The following is a 21515-nucleotide window of genomic DNA, read 5'->3' on the forward strand; positions in this document are numbered from 1 at the left end:
AGCACTACATGCTTCCGTCTGCTGAAAGGCTCTATGGAGATGATGATTTCATTTTCCAGCATGATCTGGCACCTGCCCACAGTGCCAAAACCACCAGTAAATGATGTACTGACCATGGCATTACTGTCCTTGATTGGCCTGCCAATTCCCCTGACCTGAACCCCATAGAGAATTTGTGGGGTATTGTGAAGAAGAAGCTGAAAGGCACCAGACCCAACAATGTAAATGAGCTAAAGGCTGCTATTGAAGCATCCTGGGCATCCATAACACCTCAGCAATGCCACAGGCTGATTAACTCCATGCCACGCCGCATTGACCAGCTCAGTGGCCTAGTAGTAGAGTGTCTGCCCTGGGACTGGAAGGTTGTGGGTTCAAACCCTGGCCGGGTCATACCAAAGACAATAAAAATGGGACCCATTGCCTCCCTGCTTGGGTTGGAATTGGGGGGTTAGATGACCAAATGATTCCCGAGCGCGGCACCGCTGCTGCTCACTGCTCCCCTCTCCCCCAGGGGATGGATCAAAATCACACAGGGATGGGTTAAATGCAGAGGACAAATTTCACCACACCCAGATGTGTGTGTGACAATCATTGGGACTTTAACTTTAACTTTAACTTGATGCAGTAATCCGTGCAAAAGGTTTCCCAACCAAGTACTGAGTGCATTAAGGGACATTTTCAAATGTTTGATTTTGGTTTGCTGTTATAAATCTTTTTTTTTTTATCTTGGTCTGAGGAAATATTCTATAATTTTGAGATAGGACTTTTGAGTTTTCTTAAGCTGTAAGCCATAATCAATATTAAAATAATAAAAAGCTTGCAATATTTCAGTTGATTTGTAATGAGTCCAGAATATATGACATTTTATTTTTTTAAATTGCATTTCAGAAAATAAAGATCTTTATCACAATATTCAAATTTTCTGAGACAGTCCTGTATATGAAGAATTTTGTAATGTATCTGTTGCATACTGGTATTTTTGGTCATGGAGAATGTATTATTTCTATTACCATATTTTTTGGACTAAAAGTCGCTCCGGAATATAGGTCGCATTAGCCATAAAATGCACAATAACTTTAAAAAAAACATATTATAAGTGGCTCCGGAGTATAAGTTGCATTTTTTCTTTAAAAAAAAAAAATTGGGAGAAATTTATTCGACAAAATCCAACACCAATAATAGACATGAACGAGCAACAACAGGCTAAACGATAGGTATGCTAACGTGACATAAACACAAACGAAGAGCTGAGAATGGGCCTGGCATAACATTCAGAGGTATTAAAAAAACGATTACATAAATAACACGTTTGTAAAACCATCTGTGTCACTCCAATTCATTAAATCCATCGATCGTTCTTTGTCAACAATGGGTGCGTGCCGTTGACGGCACTAGCCCTTCAAAATATTCCACAGGCCCATAAAACGATATATAAATTATATATCAAATAAGTATTATATAAGCAATAATGTTATCAAACCATCTGATAACGTTGACGGCACTAGCACTTCAAAATATTCCACAGGCCCATAAAACGATATATAAATTATATATCAAATAAGTATTATATAAGCAATAATGTTATCAAACCATCTGAAACCAAATCATTAAATCCATCGATCGTCCTTTATGTCAACAATGCCTGCCGGGTGCGCACAGCTGACAGCGCTTGACCTTCAAAATATTCCACAGGCCCATATAGCGATATATGAATTAGATGTCAAATAACTATTATATAAGCAATAATATCAAACCATCTGTGTCACTCCAAATCATTAAATCCATCGATCAAATTCCTCATCCTTTGTCAACAACGCCGCGCGTTCTCCCTGACGTCAGCCTTGTCGTTATTCCACAGATCTAGTATATAACTATATTGTAGTGTTAACAAAGTACAAGGAAAGTCGTGGATTCTGTAAACGACTCTTTATTTAACAAAACAAACTTCTAGGCGTGTGGCGGCGTGGATTTCCATCCCCGGAGGTGGCACTTCTAGCCACGGAGGTGGAAGAGAGGCGCTCTCTTCCACCTCCGTGGCTAGAGGTGGAAGAGAGATCCATAGAATAGGACCAGGCGTGCGTAAAAGCCATGTCCGAGCCCCATCCACCGTCCACGGACAGCCACCCGGCCGAGCGCCGGCCCCCGACTTCCATCCACGGAAGTGAAAGAGAGCTCCGTAGAGTAGGACCGGGTGTGCGTAAAAGCCATAATAGTTTTTCAAACCTTCTGTGTCATTCCAAATCATTAAGTCCTTCAAACTCTTCGTCCTCCGTGTCACTTCCAAAGCCGCTAATGATGCCGGTAGTACGTGGGGCCCTTCATCATCCCGTGATTGAATCTTTGTCCTTTATGTAAACAACCGCCGCGACGCTGACGTCACTTGAAATTCAAATTACAACAATTCCTCGCTACATCGCGGTTTTTTTATCGCGGTTTCACCTTTTTTTTTTTTAATTTTGAAAATTTGTGAAAAAATTCACATATAAGTCGCTCCTCAGTATAAGTCGCCCCCCCAAACTATGAATAAAAAACGCGACTTATATTCAGAAAAATACCCTATTTAAGGAATTCGTTGCTCATGATGGCGTACCCCTGGACCAAGTCTGGGAATGTAATTATTGTATAGGATTTGTAAATGTGTTTCATGTGTTATGCCCTTTTCAGCCCATGAATGGAATTTTACAGCTCAACAAGTCTGGATCTGGTGCTGCAGATAGATGGTGCAGGTCATTTGGTAAAAATTTAACTAGGCTGTCAAAGCCGAAGATATTGCTATTGCCTGATAACAGGGGTGGTGTTTGACAGATTTTCCTAAAAGTATCAGATTTGGCAATGTCTGGGCAGTTTGCTTGTTTGGTGTCTAGCCATGTCTGTCTGTTAGTGAGTAAAACTTTGGTGCTTCCAGTCCTCCTTGAGATTTGTCTTTTTGCAGTCTGGATCACTTGATTATTAGCGTTTCGTTTTTCCAGTAGAGTTCAGTTATTATTGTGGCGATGGCTTTGAACCAGGTGAATGTGGGGTGGATTGGGATCCTTGAGAGTAGATACCGTATTTTCCAGACTATAAGTTTGACTCTGCCGGGGGTGCGACTTATACTTAGAGGCGACTCAGATGTGAAATTATTAACATGATCATTAACGCATAACTTACTTACTAGTATATCACTTCACATTATTTTTACACTAAACCGCAATGAGGGCGCTCTAGGCCTATGGAATAAGTGGAACTGCAATTGACGATGAGTCTGATGTCAGCACCGCATCTACTTCTGGAGTCAACTGGGTTGTTTATAGTTTTTTGATATATAGTTCATATATAGTTATATAGGCTTGTGGAATAATTGGAACTGCAATTGACGATGACTCTGACATCAGCGCTGCATCTACTCTTTAGCCAATTATATAGCGTGACATCATCAAAAGGCCCAGGTCCCTGAGTCCCCTGAGTAGATCTGGTTGTTGTGGTTAAAACGTGGTCTTGCGTTCCTTGCTTAAATTAGTTAAAAATAAATCTTGTTTTCAGGGTTGGGGAAATTGGTTTTAAATCGGTGAATTTGATGCGGTTTTCAATATCGGCCTAAATACCATCCTATTTAGCATTGCCTGACCAATAGGAAATTACCAATTTTTTTACTAATATCAATTGATAGATTATTGGTTCGATAGACATCGTGTTTCTCTAGTACTAACATTGTGTTTTATTAGCATTTCCATAAGCATGATTAAAAACAGATTTAAAACCAAGCAATAAAACAAAAACATAGGGCAGGGGTGGGCAATTCCGGTCCTCGAGGGCCGGTGTCCTACATGTTTTCTATGTCACCCTGTTGCAACACACCTGATTCAAATGGTCAGATAATTAGCAACGTCTGCAGAAGCTGGATAACAATCCTGATCATTTGAATCAGGTGTGTTGCAGCAGGGAGACCTATAAAACATGCAGGAGACTGGCACTCGAGGACCGGAATTGCCCACCCCTGACATAGGGGAATGGTTTACAAGAAACATAATCGGCATTTACTCATCCTGGATGTTACCATGAAATTCTTTAAAGTTGTGGCTGTTGATGCACGTAAACCTCCTCATTGATCCATCACTAAACTCCTTGAAGAGACCCAAATCCTCAGCACCAGAGAGTAATCTTGGCCAGGAGGCTGCCACAAGAAAAATGTTCGGGTTTTCGTTTTCCTCCATCACAATTTCAGAGCGGAGCTGATCCACATGCAGTTCAGCACCTAATGCAGCATATAAAGCATATTAAACATCCTCAGATTGTTATGAAATAGATACGTATGAAAGCAGTCAAAATGGTAATTCTCAGAATCTCTGAATCAGTTAGTACCGTAATTTCCGGACTATAAGTCGCGGTTTTTTTCATAGTTTGGGTGGGGGGGCGACTTATACTCAGGAGCGACATATATGTTTTTTTAGCACAAATTTTTACTTGATCATTAAGACATCACTTACAAGTATAGTTGACCACTTCCCATGTTATTTTTAGTATAGTTGATCACTTCACATGCTTTTATATCTTTATCTTGAACATATTCAAAACATAAAAAATAGAGAAAACATCAAATAAAGCAATTAACACTTTAAAGCACCATATCCAAGTCCACTGTCTGCTGTATGTACACTTGCTCCATTTTTGCTCCTATTATATTTATTATTATTATTTATTATTATTTGTTTATTTATCATTTATTCAACACTCTTATTTATACATTGTTTGTGTCTTCTTGGTTTTTTTTTGTGTTGCTTGTATGCATATGTGTACTATCTCACCAAGGGATAGTGGAAACGTAATTTCAATCTCTTTGCGTGTCTTAGTATATAAAAAAAAAAAAAATCAACGATAAAGAAGACTTTGACTTTGATAAAACAACCAAAAAAAATTATATTTTCAGACGAAACTGGATGAGGGCGCTTTAAATTTCACCGTTGGCCGTGACTCATCAACTGGGTGGGCTTAAGAAAAATGGCACCAAAAAGAAACTCATATTTTGCAGGTTACAAACTTCAAGTTGTAAAATATGCAGCTGAAAACAGTAATCGAGCAGCAGAAAGAAAGTTTGGAGAACCGTGATGTACCAATGGATTACTATTTCAAGTGACGTCAGTAGCGCGGCGCGGCGGTTGTTTATATACAAACGTGCCCACACAAGGACTCCCGGCATCATTAGCGGTGATCATTTCTAAGTGACACGGAGGACAAAGAGTTTGAAAGAATTAAGGATTTGGAGTGACAGAGAAGGTTTGAAAAACTATTATGGCTTTTACGCACGCCCGGTCCTACTCTACTGAGTCGGGGGCCGGCGCTCGGCCGAGTGGTTGTCCGCGAACGGTGCGCGGGGCTCGGACATGGCCATTACGCACGCCCGGTCTGTCTGGAAGTCCACACCGCCACACGCTTGGAAGTTTGTTTTGTTTAATAAAGAGCCGTTTACCAAACCCACGTCTATCCTTGTACTTTGTTAACGCTACAATATAGTTATATAGTAGATCTGTGGAATAAAGACGAGGCTGACGTCAGGGCGCACGCGCGGCGATGTTGACAAAGGACGAGGAATTTGATCGATGGATTTAATGGAATTAAAGTGCACGGATGGTTTGATAATATTATTGGCTTGTATTATAGTTATTTTAAATATAGTTTATCTATCGTTATATGAGCCTGTGGAATATTTTGAAGTGCAAGCGCCCTCAGCCGTGCGCACCCATTGTTGACAAAGAACGATCGATGGATTTAATGAATTGAAGTGACACCGATGGTTTTATAAACATGTTATTCATGTAATAGTTGTCCTTAATCACTCTATATGTTACGTCAGGCCCGTTCTCAGCTCTTTGTTTGTGTTTGTGACGTTAGCATACCTATCGTTTAGCCTGTTGTTTCTATTTAATGAATTGGAGTGACACCGATGGTTTTATAAACATGTTATTCATGTAATAGTTGTCCTTAATCACTCTATATGTTACGTCAGGCCCGTTCTCAGCTCTTTGTTTGAGTTTGTCACGTTAGCATACCTATCGTTTAGCCTGTTGTTGCTATTTAATGAATTGGAGTGACACTGATGGTTTTATAAACATGTTATTCATGTAATAGTTGTCCTTAATCACTCTATATGTTACGTCAGGCCCGTTCTCAGCTCTTTGTTTGTGTTTGTCACGTTAGCATACCTATCGTTTAGCCTGTTGTTGCTATCGTTTAGCCTGTTGTTGCTCGTTCATGACTGTTTTTGGTGTGGGATTTTGTCGAATAAATTGCCCCCAAAATGCGACTTATACTCCGGAGCGACTTATATATGTTTTTTTTCACTTTTTGGGGCATTTTTTGGCTGGTGCGACTTATACTCCGGAGCGACTTATAGTCCGGAAAATACGGTACGTACATCGCCAGCATATTTAAAACAGGCTAATTTTAAATTACTGTATTTTCCGCACCATAAAGCACACCTAAAAGCCTTTAATTTTCTCAAAATACAAAGGAGCACCTTTTGTTTAGACCGAATTCCAAAATCTGTTGAGTTGTTTTGTTTGGCTTCTGTAATATACAGGCGTAATATGTAGACCCGATGAACCAATCAAAGGACATTACATTTGGGGTAAAAAAACAATCAGAGGACTGTACGTAACACGTAAAGTAAGTACCTCCGCCACCATTGATAAATAAATACTATCATTTGTGTAAATCTGTGAAGTTGTTTTGTGTGGCTTCCGCTTCCGTAATATACAGGCGTAATATGTCGACCCAATGAACCAATCAGAGGACATTACGTTTTATGTGGATCGGGGCAAAAAAACAAATCAGAGCCGTCACAGTGCTTGATTCTCCTGTCTCGTCAAACCTAAACCCCATTGAGAATCTATGATGTTATCAAGAGAAAAATGAGGGCCACCAGACCCAAAAACAAAGTAACTGACAGCAAACAGAAAAAATGTGGGCTTTGAGCAATGCCACAATGTTTCAAGGTAGTGACCGGCAAAGAAAATTCCCAACCAAGTACTGATGATATACATTGTTTTGAAAATATAATATTGAAACTATATTTCAATTGATTTTTTTTCTGCAATACTGAGAAATAAAGGATAATTTGATCATAGTGTTCAGTTTTTTTTTGGAATTCCTATTATCATGGGTTTCATGAGCTGTAAGCCCAAACTGTGTGAGAATAAGCAAATACCGTATTTTCTAGACAGTAAGTCACTCCGGAGTACAAGTCGCACCAGCCATAAAAGGCATGATAAAAAAGAAAAAAAAACATATATCATATTTTTCGGAATATGAGTTGCTTTTTTTTTCATAGTTGTGGGTGGGCGACTTATACTGAGGAGCGACTTATTGTGTCGCCAAACTGTGTGAGAATAAGCAAATACCGTATTTTCTAGACAGTAAGTCACTCCGGAGTACAAGTCGCACCAGCCATAAAAGGCATGATAAAAAAGAAAAAAAAACATATATCGTATTTTTCGGAATATGAGTTGCTTTTTTTTTCATAGTTGTGGGTGGGCGACTTATACTGAGGAGCGACTTATTGGTGAATTTTTTCACAACTTTTCAAAATTAAAAAAAAAAAACGCGATAAACGAACCGCGATGTAGCAAGGGATTACTGTAATTTAAACTGCAAGTGACGTCAGCGGCGCAGCGAGGTGGTTTTTTACATAAAGGACAAAGGATCACTGGATGACGAAGATGACCAAGGGCCCCACGTACTACCGGCATCATTAGTGGCTTTGTTTGTAAGTGACACGGAGGACGAAGAGTTTGAACTAGTTATGTTATAGTTATTTGATATATTTTATTTCGTGCAACAACTTGTATATGTTTTTATCGTTACAGTTCAGTAGTTGTTAGCTCGTTGAACTCTTGTTTTGTTAAATAAAGAGCCGTTTACCAAACCCACGTATTTCCTGTTACCGTAATTTTCCGACTATAAGTCGCATTTTTTTTCATAGTTTGGGTGGGGGGATGACTTATAATGAGGAGCGACTTATGTGATTTTTTTCAAAAATTTTCACCCCCCAAAAAAAGTGAAACCGCGATAAACGAACCGCGATGTAGCAAGGGATTACTGAAATTTGAAGTTCAAGTGACGTCAGCAGCGCGGCGGTTGTTTACATAAAAGACAAAGATTCAATCACGGGATGACGAAGGGCCCCACGTACTACCGGCATCATTAGGGTTTTTTTTTTTTAAGTGACACGGAGGACGAAGAGTTTGAAGGATTTAATGATTTGGAATGACACAGAAGGTTTAAAAAACTATTATGGCTTTTACGCACGGAGCTTTCTTTCACTTCCGTGGATGGAAGTCGGGGGCCGGCGCTCGGCCGGGTGGCTGTCCGGGGACGGTGGATGGTGCTCGGACATGGCTTTTATGCACGCCCGGTCCTATTCTATGGCGCTCTCTTCCACCTCCGTGGCTAGAAGTGCCACCTCCGGAGATGTAAATCCACGCCGCCACACGCCTAGAAGTTTGTTTTGTTAAATAAAGAGCCGTTTACAGAACCCACGACTTTCCTTGTACTTTGTTAACACGACAATATAGTTATATACTAGATCTGTGGAATAACGACGATGCTGACGTCAGGGCGCATGCGCGGCGTTGTTGACAAAGGACGAGGAATTTGATCGATGGATTTAATGATTTGAAGTGACACAGATGGTTTGATGATATTATTACTTATATAATAGTTATTTGATATATAATTTATATATGGTTTTATGGGCCTGTGGAATATTTTGAAGTGCTAGTGCCGTCAACGGCACGCACCCATTGTTGACAAAGAACGATCGATGGATTTAATGAATTGGAGTGACACAGATGTTTTTACAAACGTGTTATTTATGTAATAGTTTTTTTAATACCTCTGAATGTTATGCCAGGCCCATTCTCAGCTCTTCGTTTGTGTTTATGTCACGTTAGCATACCTATCGTTAAGCCTGTTGTTGCTCGTTCATGTCTGTTCTTGGTGTTGGATTTTGTCGAATAAATGTCCCCCTAAAATGCGACTTATACTCCGAGCGACTTATGTTTTTTTCACGTTATTGTGCATTTTATGGCTAATGCGACCTATATTCCGGAGCAACTTTTAGTCCAAAAATTACGGTACTTTGTTAACGCTACAATATAGTTATATACTAGATCTGTGGAATAACGATGAGGCTGACGTCAGCGGCGCACGCGTGGCGTTGTTGACAAAGGACGAGGAATTTGATCGATGGATTTAATGATTTGTAGTGACAGATGGTTTGATAATATTGTTGTCTATATGATAGTTATATGATATATACTTTATATATCATTATATGGGTCTGTGGAATATTTAGAACTGCATTTCACGACGAGTCCGAAGTCAGCGGCGCGGCGCATACGCGGCACCGCTTACATTAAGGACGATCGATGGATTTAATGAATTGGAGTGACACAGATGGTTTGATAAACGTGTTATTTATGTAATAATTATTTGAATAACTCTGAATGTTACGTCAGGTCCGTTCTCAGCTCTTCATTTGTGTTTATGTCACGTTAGCGTACCTATTCTTTAGCCTGTTGTTGCTCGTTCATGTCTGTTCTTGGTGTTGGATTTTGTCGAATAAATTTCCCCCAAAATGCGACTTATACTCCAGAGCAACTTACGATATGTTTTTTTTTTCACTTTATTGTGCATTTTATGGCTAATGCGACGTATATTCTGGAGCGACTTCTAGTCCGAAAAATATGGTATAAGTTGCATCGAAGTACAAGTCGCATTTTTGAGGGGACTTTGACAAAATCCAACATCAAGAACAGACATGAATAGCAACAGGCTTAACGATACGGTATGCTAACATGACATAAACGAACGAGGAACTTAGAACCTGCCAGATGTAACATATTAAGTTATTCAAATAACTAACATAAATAACAGGTTTATCAAACCATCTATGTCACTCCAAATCATTGAATCCATCGAAATATTCATCCTCTGTGCAAACAACGGCGCTGCCTACTCCGGAAGTACATGCGGCGCTAAATATATATACATACACAGGATCTCACAAAAGTGAGAACACCTCTCTCATTTCTGCAATGTTTTAATTATACGTATCTTGTCATGGGACAACACTAAAGAAATGACACTTTGAGACAATGTTAAGTAGTCACTGTAGAGCTTGAATAGCAAAGTTAATCTATTGTTACTTCAAAGTAACTCAAAATACAACAATGAATATGTTCCAGTAACCTATATCCTGAGGATAAGCAGACTAAGGATATGGGTGACTGTAACTGTGTCCTGTGGTCTGATGAGACCAGGATGAGCATATTTGGTTCAGATGGTGTCCAGCATGTGTGGCGGCAACCAGGTGAAGTGTACAAAGACAAGTGTGTCTTGCCTACAGTGAAGCATGGTGGTGGGAGCGTGCGTCATGGACTGGGGCTGTTAGAGTGCTGCTGGCACTGGGGAGCTACAGTTCATTGAGGGAACAATGAATGCCAACATGTACTGTGGAATCCTGAAGCAGAGCATGATCCCCTCCCTCTATAAACTGAGCTGAGGAGCAGTATTCCAACACAATAACGACCCCAAACACACCTCCAAGACGACCACCGCTGAGGGTGATGGACTGGCCAAGCATGTCCCCAGACCTACACCCTATTGAACATCTGTGGGGCATCCTCAAACGAAAGCTAGAGGAGCGCAAGGGGTCCAACATCCACCAGCTCTGTGATGTCATCATGGAAGAGTGGAAGAGGATTCCAGCGTCAACCTGTGAAGTTCTGGTGAACTCCATGCCTAAATGGGTTATGAATGTGCTTGAAAATAATGGTGGGCACACAAAATATTGACATTTGGGTCCAATTTTGACATTTTCAGTTGGGGTGTACTCACTTTTGTTGCCAGCATTTTACACATTAATTTTTCAATTTTGAGTTACTTTGAAGTAACAATTAATTTACTTTGAAAAGGGGAAAAACAAATTCAGTTGTCTTCATCATAAAGTCATTTTCCTTTTAATTTCAATGGTTTTGTATCATTTTGGACTAAAATCACTGAATTTTTATGTTAGTATTTTAAAAACGAAGACGATTCGCTCGGAGGAGCCAACTTCCTGCCTAGCCTCCTCTGAGGATTGCGTAATCACCAAATCTTTAAATCCATCGAAATCATTGTGCTCTGTGTCACTTAAAAAAAACACAGCTGCTTACTCCGGAAATACATGCGGCGCTGACGTCAGTGGCGGCTCCAGTTATTCCACAGGCCTAGTGTGCTCTCATGCGGTTTAAAGTGAAAATAATGTTAAAGTAATCAACTATTCTATAGTAAGTAAGTAATAGTAAAGTGTTAATAATTTCACATATGACTCACGCCCGATGAGTTGTCGCACCCACCAAACTATGAAAAAACTGCGACTTATAGTCCAGAAAATACGGTAATAGAAATATTTTACAATAAAGGTTCTGAATCTAAAATCTATTAAGGTTTAACTCTTCGAATAGAGTCATTGAAATGAATCCTTTCATGATATCCATCCATCCATCCATCGAAAAACTAAAAAAAAAACCTACTGGGGGGGAAAATGAGAAACCTTGAGAAGAAAACACAGAAGGGAGAATCCCCCTTCCAGGCAGCAATGGATCCAGAGAGGGTAAATAGAACAAATAATGCACAACATCCATCTATCCATGCATCCATCCATCTTCTTCCGCTTATACAGGGTCAGGTCGGGGGGCCAGCAACTTCAGGAGGGACTCCCAGGCTTCCCTCTCACCAGCTACTTTGTCCAGCTCATCTCTGAGGATCCGAAGGAGTTCCCAGGCCAGCTGAAAGACATAGTCTCTCCAGCGCGTTCTGGATCATCCACGGGGTCTCCTGTCAGTGCGACATGACCGGAACACCGGAGGCATCCAGTAGGCATCCTGAGGAAATGCCCAAGACATCTCATCTGGTTCCTCTCAACGTGGAGGAGCAGCGGCTCTATTCCGAGTCTCTCCCGGATGGCCGAGCTTCTCACCCTCTCTATAAGGGAGAGCCCGGAAATCCTGTGGAGGAAACTCATTTTGGCCGCTTGGATCCTGGATCTCATTCTTTCGGTCACGACCCAGAGCTGGTGACCGTAAGTGAGGGTAGGAGCGTAGATCGACCGGTAAATTTAGAGCTTTGCCTTTTGGCTAAGCTCTCTCTTCACCATGATGAACCGGTACAGAGTCCGCATTTCAGCCGACGCTGCACCGATCCGCCTGTCCATCTCCAGTCCATCCTGCCCTCGCTCGTGATCAAGATACTTGAACGCTTCTACTTGGGGCAGGATCTCATCCTTGATCCTGAGAGGGCACTCCAACTTTTTCCGACTGAAGACCATGGATTTAGATTTGGAAGTTCTGACCCTCATACCGATCGTGTCACACTCTGCTGCAAACTGCTCCAGTGAGAGCTGGAGATCACCCATCCATCCATCCATCCATCCATCCATCCATCCATCCATCCATCTTCTTTCGCTTATCCGGGGTCGGGTCGCGGGGGCAGCAGCTTCAGGAGGGACTCCCAGACTTCCCTCTCCCCAGCCACTTCATCCAGCTCATCCCGGGGGATCCGAAGGCGTTCCCAGGCCAGCAGAGAGACAGTCTCTCCAGCGCGTCCTGGGTCGTCCCCGGGGTCTCCTACTGGTGGGACATGACCGGAACACCTCCCCAGGGAAGCGTCCAGGAGGCATCCTGATGAGATGCCCGAGCCACCTCATCTGGGTCCTCTCAACGTGGAGGAGTAGCAATTCTACTCCGAGTCTCTCCCGGATGACCGAGCTTCTCAGCCTATCTCTAAGGGAGAGCCCCGACATCCTGCGAAGAAAACTCATTTCGGCCGCTTGTACCCAGGATCTCGTTCTTTCGGTCACGACCTATAGCTCGTGACCATAGGTGAGGGTAGGAGCGTAAATCGACCGGTAAATTGAAAGCTTGGCCTTTTGGCTCAGCTCTCTCTTTACCAAGACGGACGGGTACAGAGTCTGCATTACTGCCGACGCTGCACAAATCCGCCTGTCGATCTCACGCTCCATCCTCTCCTCAATCGTGAACAAGACCCCAAGATACTTAAACTCCTCCACTTGGTGCAGGATCTCATCCCCGATCCGGAGAGGGCATTCCACCCTTTTCCGATCGAGGACCATGGACTCGATTTGGAGGTGCTGACCCTCATTCCGACCGCTTCACACCCGGCTGCGAACCGCACCAGTGAGAGCTGGAGATCGCGGCCTGAAGAAGCCAACAGCACCGCGTCGACTGCAAAAAGCAGAGACGCGATGCTGAGGTCCCCAAAACGGACCCCCTCAACGCCTCGGCTGCGCCTAGAAATTCTGTCCATAAAAATTATGAACAGAATCGGTGACAAAGGGCAGCCTTGGCGGAGTCCAACCCTCACTGAGAACGAATCCAACTTACTGCCGGAAATGCGGACCAAACTCTGGCATCGGTGATACAGGGACCGAACCGCCCTTATCAGTTGGCTCGGAACCCCGTATCCCCAAAGCACCCTCCACAGAACCTGCCGATGGACACGTTCAAACGCCTTCTCTAAGTCCACAAAACACATGTGGACTGGTTGGGTGAACTCCCATGCACCCTCGAGGATCCTGCTGAGGGTGTACAGCGGGTATACTGATCCACGGCCAGGACGAAAGCCACACTGCTCCTCCTGATTCCGAGGTTCGACCTCCCGACGGACCCTCCTCTCCAGCACCCCTGATTAGACCTTACCAGGGAGGCTGAGGAGTGTAATTCCACTGTAATTGGAACACACCTCTGGTCCCCCTTCTTAAAGAGGGGATCCACCACCCCAGTCTGCCAATCAAGAGGTACTGTCCCCGATGTTGTAGAGGCGTGTCAGCCATGACAGCCCCACAACATCCAGGGTCCTTAAGAACTCCGGGCGGATCGCATCCACCCCCGGGACCTTGCCACCGAGGATTTTTTTAACTACCTCAGTGACTTCGACCCCAGAGATTGGAGAGTCCGCCTCGGAGTCGCCAGGCCCTGCTTCCACAATGGAAGGCGTGTAGGTGGAATTGAGGAGGCCTTCAAAGTATTCTCCCCACCGACTCATGACGTCCAGAGTCAGCAGCACGCCATCCCCACTGTAAACAGTGTTGACGTTGCACTGCTCCCGCCCCCTGAGATGCTGGATGGTAGACCAGAATTTCCTCGAAGCCGTTCGGAAGTCATTCTTCATGGCCTCGTCAAACTCCTCCCACGCCCGGGTTTTTGCCTCAGCAACCGCCGAAGCCGCGCAAGCCATCTGGCCCCGCAAGTTAAAACATTCCGATAGAACTCTTCAGCTTGACGGCATCCCTTACCTCCGGTGTTCACCAGCGGGTTCGGGGATATCCACCACGACAGGCACCAACGACCTTACCGCTACAGCTCCGGTCGGCCGCCTCAACAATGGAGGCGCGGAACATGGTCCATTCGGACTCAATGTCCCCCGCCTCCCCCGGGACGTGGGAAAAGCTCTGCCGAAGGTGGGAGTTGAAGCTCTTCCTGACAGGAGATTCTGCCAGACGTTCCCAGCAGACCCTCACAGAGTGTTTGGGTCTGCCAGGTGGGACCGACATCTTCGCCCGCCATCGGAGCCAACCCACCACCAGGTGGCGATCAGTTGACAGCTCCGCCCCTCTCTTCACCCGAGTGTCCAAAACATGCGGCCGCAAATCCGATGACACGACTACAAAGTCAATCATTGAACTGCGGCCTAGGGTGTCCTGGCGCGAAGTGCACACATGGACACCCTTATGTTTGAACAGGGTGTTCATTATTCAAAATCCGTGTCGAGCACAGAAGTCCAATAACAGAACACCGCTTGGGTTCAGATCGGGGGGGCCGTTCAATCACGCCCTTCCAGGTCTCACTGTCATTGCCGACGTGAGCATTGAAGTCACCCAGTAGAACGATGGAGTCCCCAGAAGTAGCGCTCTCCAGCACTTTCTCCAGGGACTCCAAGAAGGGTGGGTACTCTGAGCTGCCGTTTGGTGCATAGACACAGACAATAATCAGGACCCGTCCCCCCTACCCGAAGGCGGAGGGAGGCTACCCTCTCGTTCACCGCGGTGAACCCCAATGTGCAGGCGCCCAGCCGGGGGGCAATAAGTATACCCACATATGCTCGACGCCTCTCACTGTGGGCAACACCAGAGTGGAAGAGAGTCCAGCCCCTCTCGAGAGGGCTTTTACCGGAACCTAAACTGTGCGTGGAGGCTAGTCCGACTATGTCTAGTCGGAACTTTTCTGCCTCGCACACCAGCTCGGGCTCCTTCCCAGCCAGAAAGGTGGCATTCCATGTCCCAAGAGCCAGCTTCTGCAGCCGGGGATCAGACCGCCAAGGTCCCTGCCTTTGGCCGTCGCCCAGCTTACACTGCACTCGACCCCTTTGGCCCCTCCCACAGGTGGTGAGCCCATGGGAAGGGGGACCCACGTCTCCTTTTCGGGCCCCATGGGCGAAGGCCCGGCCACCAGACGCTCGCCTTCGAGCCCCGCCTCCAGGCCTGGCTCCAGAGGGGGTCCCGGTGACCGGCGTCCGGGCGAGGCAAAACGAAATCCATTTATGTTATTCGTCATAAGGGGATTGTGTGAGTCGTGCTTTGTCTGGCCCCTCACCTAGGACTTGTTTGCCATGGGTGACCCTACCAGGGGCATGAAGCCCCCGACAACATGGCTCCTAGAATCATAGGGGCACGCAAACCCCTCCACCACGAAAAGGTGACGACTCACGGAGGGGAGCTGGACATCACGGATTTGAGAAAGCCAACAGCACCACGTCATCTGGAAAAAGCAGAGACGCGATGCTGAGGTCCGCAAACCGGACACCCTCAACGCCTCAGCTGCGCCTAGAAATTCTGTCTATAAAAGTGATAAACAGAATCGGTGACAAATGGAAGCCTTGGCATAGTCCAACTCTCACTGGGAACAAATCTAATTTACTGCCGGAAATGCAGACCAAACTCTGGCATCGATGGTACAAGGCCCGAACTGCCCTTATCAGTTGGCTCGGCACCCCGTACTCCCGAAGCACTGTCCACAGAACTTCCCAAGGGACACGGTCGAACCCCTTCTCCAAGTCAACAAAACACATGTGGACTGTTTAAGCGAACTCCCATGCAACCTCGAGGATTCTGCCGAGCATATAGAGCTGGTCCACTGTTCCAGGGCCAGTTTGAAAACCACACTGTTCCTCCTGAATCCAAGGTTCGACCTCCCGACGGACCCTCCTCTCCATCACCCCTGAATAGACCTTACCAGGGAGGCTGAGGAGTGTGATTCCGCCATTGTTGGAATACAGCCTGCGGCCTCCCTTCTTAAAGAGGGGAACCACAACACCAGTCTGCTAATCCAGAGGCACCGTCCCCGGTTTCCACACAATGCTGTAGAGGCGTGTAAACCAGGACAGACCCACAACATCCAGAGCCTTTAAGAACTCCGGGCGGATCTCAGCCTGGGGCCTTGTCTCTGAAGAGTTTTTTAACTACCTCAGTGACTTCGTCCCCAGAGATTGGAGAGTACACTTCAGTCTTCAGGCCCTGCTTCCACAATGGAAGGCGTGTTGGTGGACTTGAGGAGGTCTCCGAAGTATTCTACCAACTGACTCACGGTGTCCCGAATTGAGGTCAGCAGCACGCCATCTCCACTGCAAACAGTGTTGATGGTGCACTGCTTCCCCCTCCTGAGACGCCGGATGGTGGACCAGAATTTCCTCGAAGCCGTCTGGAAGTCATTCTCTATTGCCTCACTAAACTCCTCCCATACCCAGGTTTTTGCCACAGTAACCGCTTGGCTCTCCGGTACCTGTCCATCCCACAGTCCAGAACGGCCCGATAGAACTTCTTTTTCAGCTTGACAACATCCCTTACGGCCAGTGTCCACCAGCGGGTTCGGGGTTGCCGCCATGACAGGCACCGACGACCTTACGGCCACAGCTCCAATCGGCAGCCACAGCAACGGAGGCACGGAACACGGTCCACTCAGATTCAATGTCCCCCGCCTCCTCCAGGACGTGGGAAAAACTTTTGCTGGAGGTGGGAGTTGAAGCTCTTCCTGACAGGGGATTCTGCCAGACATTGCCAGCAGCCCCTCACAATATGTTTGGGTCTGCCAGGTCGGACCGGCATCTTTCCCCACCATCGGAGCCAACCCACCACCAGGTGGTGATCAGTTGACAGCTTCGCCCCTGTCTTGACCCGAGTGTCCAAAACATGCAGCCGCAAATCCGATGTCACGACTACAAAGTCGATCATCGAACTGCGGCCGAGGGTGTCCTGGTGCCAAGTGCACACATGGGTACCCTTATGCTTGAACATGGTGTTCATCATGGACAATGAGTGTCGAGCACAGAAGTCCAATAATAGAACACCGCTCGGGTTCAGATCAGGGCAGCCATTCCTCCCAATCGCGCCTTTCCAGGTCTCACTGTCATTGCCCACGTGAGCATTGAAGTCACGCAGCAGAATGATGGAATCCCCAGAAGGAGCGCTCTCGAGCACTTCTTCCAAGGACTCCAAAAAGGGTGGTTACTCTGAAATGCCGTGTGGTGCATAGACAAAACAACAGGATCCGTCCCCCCAATCTGAAGGCGGAGGGAGGCTACCCTCTTGTTTACCGGGATGAGCCCAAATGTGCAGGTGCCCAGCCCGGGGGCAACAAGTATGCCCACACCTGCTCGACGCCTTTCACCGTCTGGCAACTCCAGAGTGGAAAAGAGTCCAGCCAAGAGGGCTTGTACCATAACCCAAACTGTGTGTGGAGGCAAGTCCGACGATGTCTAGTCGGAACTTTTCTGCCTCGCACACCAATTCGGGCTCCTTTCCAGCCAGAGAGGTGACATTCCATGTCCCAAGAGCCAGCTTCTGCAGCCGGCGATCGGACTGCCAAGGTCCCCGCATTTGGCCGCCGCCCAGCTCACTTTGCACCCGACTCCTTTGGCCCCTCCCACATGTGACGAGCCCATGGGAAGGGGGACCCACGTCTTCTTTTTGGACTGTGCCCGGCCGGGCCCCATGGGGAAAGGCCCGGCCACGAGACGCTCGCCTTCGAGCCCCACCTTCAGCCTTTCATGATATTGTTACCGTATTTGCCGGTGTATTAGTCGACCTTTTTCGATCCGAAATCGACCGAAAAAAATCGACCTTGACTTATACACCGAGTCATAAAATTTAACTTCGTATTCATCGCTTCAAATGTGATGGTAACCAAGGCCGTTTCTCATGCATCGCATTGTGCGTGGGTGTGCGTCCGTCAGGCTCATCAAACAGCGAGAAACTGAATCATTATAAAGCTTTTGTCGCATTAACACGCATCCTCAGCAACAATTTCAAATATTCTCACCTCAATAACGGACATCGAAAGCCAGGCAGCGACGATGACTGCTAGGGGGAAGTACTGGGTATTGAGCGAATGTGCGAGTCATCGCGCGTCAAGCAACGACAATAACTACCGGTACGTAAACATTCAATCGCCATGTCTAAATGAATGTCGTTGGCACTTAGAAAATGTTCGCCAAACTTGGCCAGACTTCCAGGGGAAGAGGCCGAATTTTCACTTGTTCTGGCCGACCGGAGGAACCAGCCGAGGCGGACACTTTACGGCGGTTGAGTCGTTCGCACTTTGAAAATATTTGCCAAACTTGGCCAGACTTCCAGGGGAAGAGGCCAAATTTTCACTTGTGGTGGCCGACATGGGGAACCAGCCGAGGCGGACACTTTACGGCGGTTGAGTCGTTGGCACTTAGAAAATATTCGCCAAACTTGGCCAGACTTCCAGGGGAAGAAGCCGAATTTTCACTTGTTCTGGCCGACATGGGGAACCAGCCGAGGCGGACTCTTTATGGCGCAAGAGGCGTTGGCACTTAGAAAATTTGAACCGGGCGGCGTGCGCGAGTGTGCGGCCCGCTGGAAGTCGAATGAGGCTCCGCGATTTCATCCGCGGTGCTTATAAAGTGCCGATCCGCTCGGCCGGAGCTATTTTCGGCCACCCGGCGCGTGCGCACGGCCTTCCGGCTGTGCCGGGCGGCGTGCGCGAGCTCGCCGGCTGCTGGAAGTCAAATGAGGCTCCGCGATCTCCTCAGCAGTGCTTATAAACAGCCGATCCGCTCGGCGGGAGCTATTTCCGGCCACTAGGCGCGTGCCCACGGCCTCCCGGATGTGCCGGGCGGCGTGCGCGAGCTCGCCAGCTGCTGGAAGTTGAATGAGGCTCTGCGATCTCCTCCGCGGTGCTTATAAAGAGCCGATCCGCTTGGCGGGAGCTATTTCCGGCCACTTGGCGCGTGTGCACGGCCTCCCGGTGGTGCCGGGCGGCGTGCGCGAGTGCGCTGGCCGCTGGAAGTCAAATGAGGCTCCGTGATCTCCTCCGCGGTGCTTATAAAGTGCCGATCCGCTCGGCTTGGAGCTATTTCCGGCCTCCCGGTGGTGCCGGGCGGCGTGCGCGAGCTCGCCGGCCGCTGGAAGTCGAATGAGGCTCCGCGATCTCCTCCGCGGTGCTTATAAACAGCTGATCCGCTCGGCCAGAGCTATTTCCGGCCACTGCGCATGCGCACGGCCTTCCGAAATTTGAACACATTTCGTCAATAAATTTCGCATATTTCTGATTGAATTTTGAAGTTTAATATAATGCAACAATTGAGCTCGACTTATACAAAGGATATATCATAAAATCGTAAATTTCCGTCGAATTTTAGGGGGTCGACTTATACACCGAGTCGACTTATACACCGGCAAATACGGTATATGTTATTTTCTTTCCAATATCTATGATAAAGCCCGTCAACTTCACACAATTTACATACCTCCTTCTTGCTGTTTTTCTCTTATTCTTCTCAGCAGCCATGCAACAGTTTCCTCTTTAGTTTCTGGGGACAGTACTACCACGACCTGTGGTAAAATTCCAGGGCCGCATCTGGGGCCTGAAATCTCCATTGTTATCTACTTTCACCTGGAAAAGGCCATAGGAAATAAATCAAGCAGATGAGTTGAAAAGAAATTTTGAAATGAATGAAAACATATGATAATGTCGGTCAAGTTATAGCACTTTTTGTAACCATGGCGACAACAAATTTTAATGGCAATTCACCACTCTAAATTATCTGTCGGTGTGAGTTTGTGTGGCCTGCAATAGGCTGGCGACCAGTTCAGGGTGTCCCCCGCCTACTGCCCAAAACCAGCTGGGATAAGCTCCAACCTGCGACCCTCATGAGGAGAAGCAGTTCATAAGATGGACGGACGGACGGATGGATAGAAGGTCTTGGGCTACATATACTGTATACATATACCACCAAATTTTTTAGATTATGTAAAAGGAACTGCGTCATTCAAAAAAAATCGTACGGGACACTAATGAGCAATTTTTTAATGAATATTATGCAACTACAAAGTGATAAAATATTGATGATTTTCACAGGCCTGATTTGTGTGCAGTGTTTCATGAGTTTTCTTGCATGTTTAGACCCTCATAAATAGCATTGTTTTCTTGGTGAACGTCTCATTACCACGGCAACGGGCTTTGAGAAAACTCACAAACTTCATGATTCAACTTACTTTCGGTTTGAGCAACATCAGCAATGGGCAGGCAGGGTCTGCGCATAAGGGGACAGACCGCTGCATAAGAGAGGGAGCACAATTTAAATTTCAACACGAGCGGGAGATGTCGGACACATTCATGTGACACAGCAAACAAAAGGTATATTATTATAAATATGGTGGAGCAATTTATACTTTAAATAATAAAAAAATAATAACAAAAATAAGTTGCATTAATACAGCACCTTTCAAGAAACACAAGGATGCTGCAGAATAAAAACATACAATAAAATTAATCATGGCCTAAATTCAACACAAAAGAATAAGAGGAAGGTAATAAAAAATTAGGGTAGTTAGATTGAGTAAACCGTCCAGAACAGGTGGGTTTTGAGATTTGAATGTGGAAAGAGTCATAGGAGGTCAGGTGGTCGTGTTCCAGAGCAGGGGGATAGAATGACTGAAGGCTCTGCCCCCCTTAGTGCTGAGATGGGCAGGAGGCACAAAGAGATGGATGGAGGAGGAGGATCTGACAGAACGAGTGGCAAGGTTGCGGATGGCCATAAATATCAACAGTAGGAGTTTATAATGGATGCAATATTTTACAGGGACCCAGTAGAGACTCTGGAGAACGGGGATGCCGTGATGATTTGGGCAGCTGAATTTTGGACCAGATGTATTTTGTGGAGAGACTTTTGAGGGAGGCCAAAGAGAAGGAAGTCACAGTAATCAAGGTGGGCGGTGACGACGCTGTGAACATGGAAGTGGGCGGTGAAGGAGGGGCGGAGTTTGATGATGTTGCATAGATGGAGAAGGACGGTGAGGGTGATCATGTTAATGTGCGAGTGAAAGAAAAGCGTGTTGTCAAGGATGACACCCAGACTTTTAAACTGAAGCAGAACCCTGGAGAAGAGATGACAATGGGGGGGAGAATTCAGGTAGGGAGAGAGTTGGCAAAAAGTGGAGACCTGGTGATGAATGC

The 21515-nt window shown here is 46.1% G+C and overlaps 1 protein-coding gene across 14 annotated transcripts in view; it reads right to left on the reverse strand.

Annotated features, from left to right (window-relative positions):
- The window catches only part of ano10a (anoctamin 10a), a 278041-nt gene that overhangs the window by 240037 nt on the left and 16489 nt on the right, over positions 1 to 21515 (reverse strand). For 10 of the 14 annotated variants that reach the window (XR_015861422.1, XM_088390593.1, XM_088390590.1 and 7 more), the window contains 2 exons: positions 19807 to 19952; positions 4037 to 4234 (listed from right to left, as the gene is read on the reverse strand). Coding sequence is in view for 13 of the 14 variants with exons in the window: in XM_088390593.1 (XP_088246719.1) it covers positions 4037 to 4234; positions 19807 to 19936 (328 nt within the window). In the remaining variant the exon portion in view is untranslated. Of the gene's footprint in view, positions 1 to 4036; positions 4235 to 19806; positions 19953 to 20554; positions 20615 to 21515 lie in introns of all 14 variants that reach the window. The other 4 variants (XM_088390581.1, XM_088390582.1, XM_088390583.1 and 1 more) reach the window with 3 other exon arrangements.

This window comes from Syngnathus floridae, chromosome 11 (assembly GCF_059516105.1).
Source record: "Syngnathus floridae isolate MCC-2025c chromosome 11, RoL_Sflo_1.0, whole genome shotgun sequence".
NCBI classification, from domain to species: domain Eukaryota; kingdom Metazoa; phylum Chordata; class Actinopteri; order Syngnathiformes; family Syngnathidae; genus Syngnathus; species Syngnathus floridae.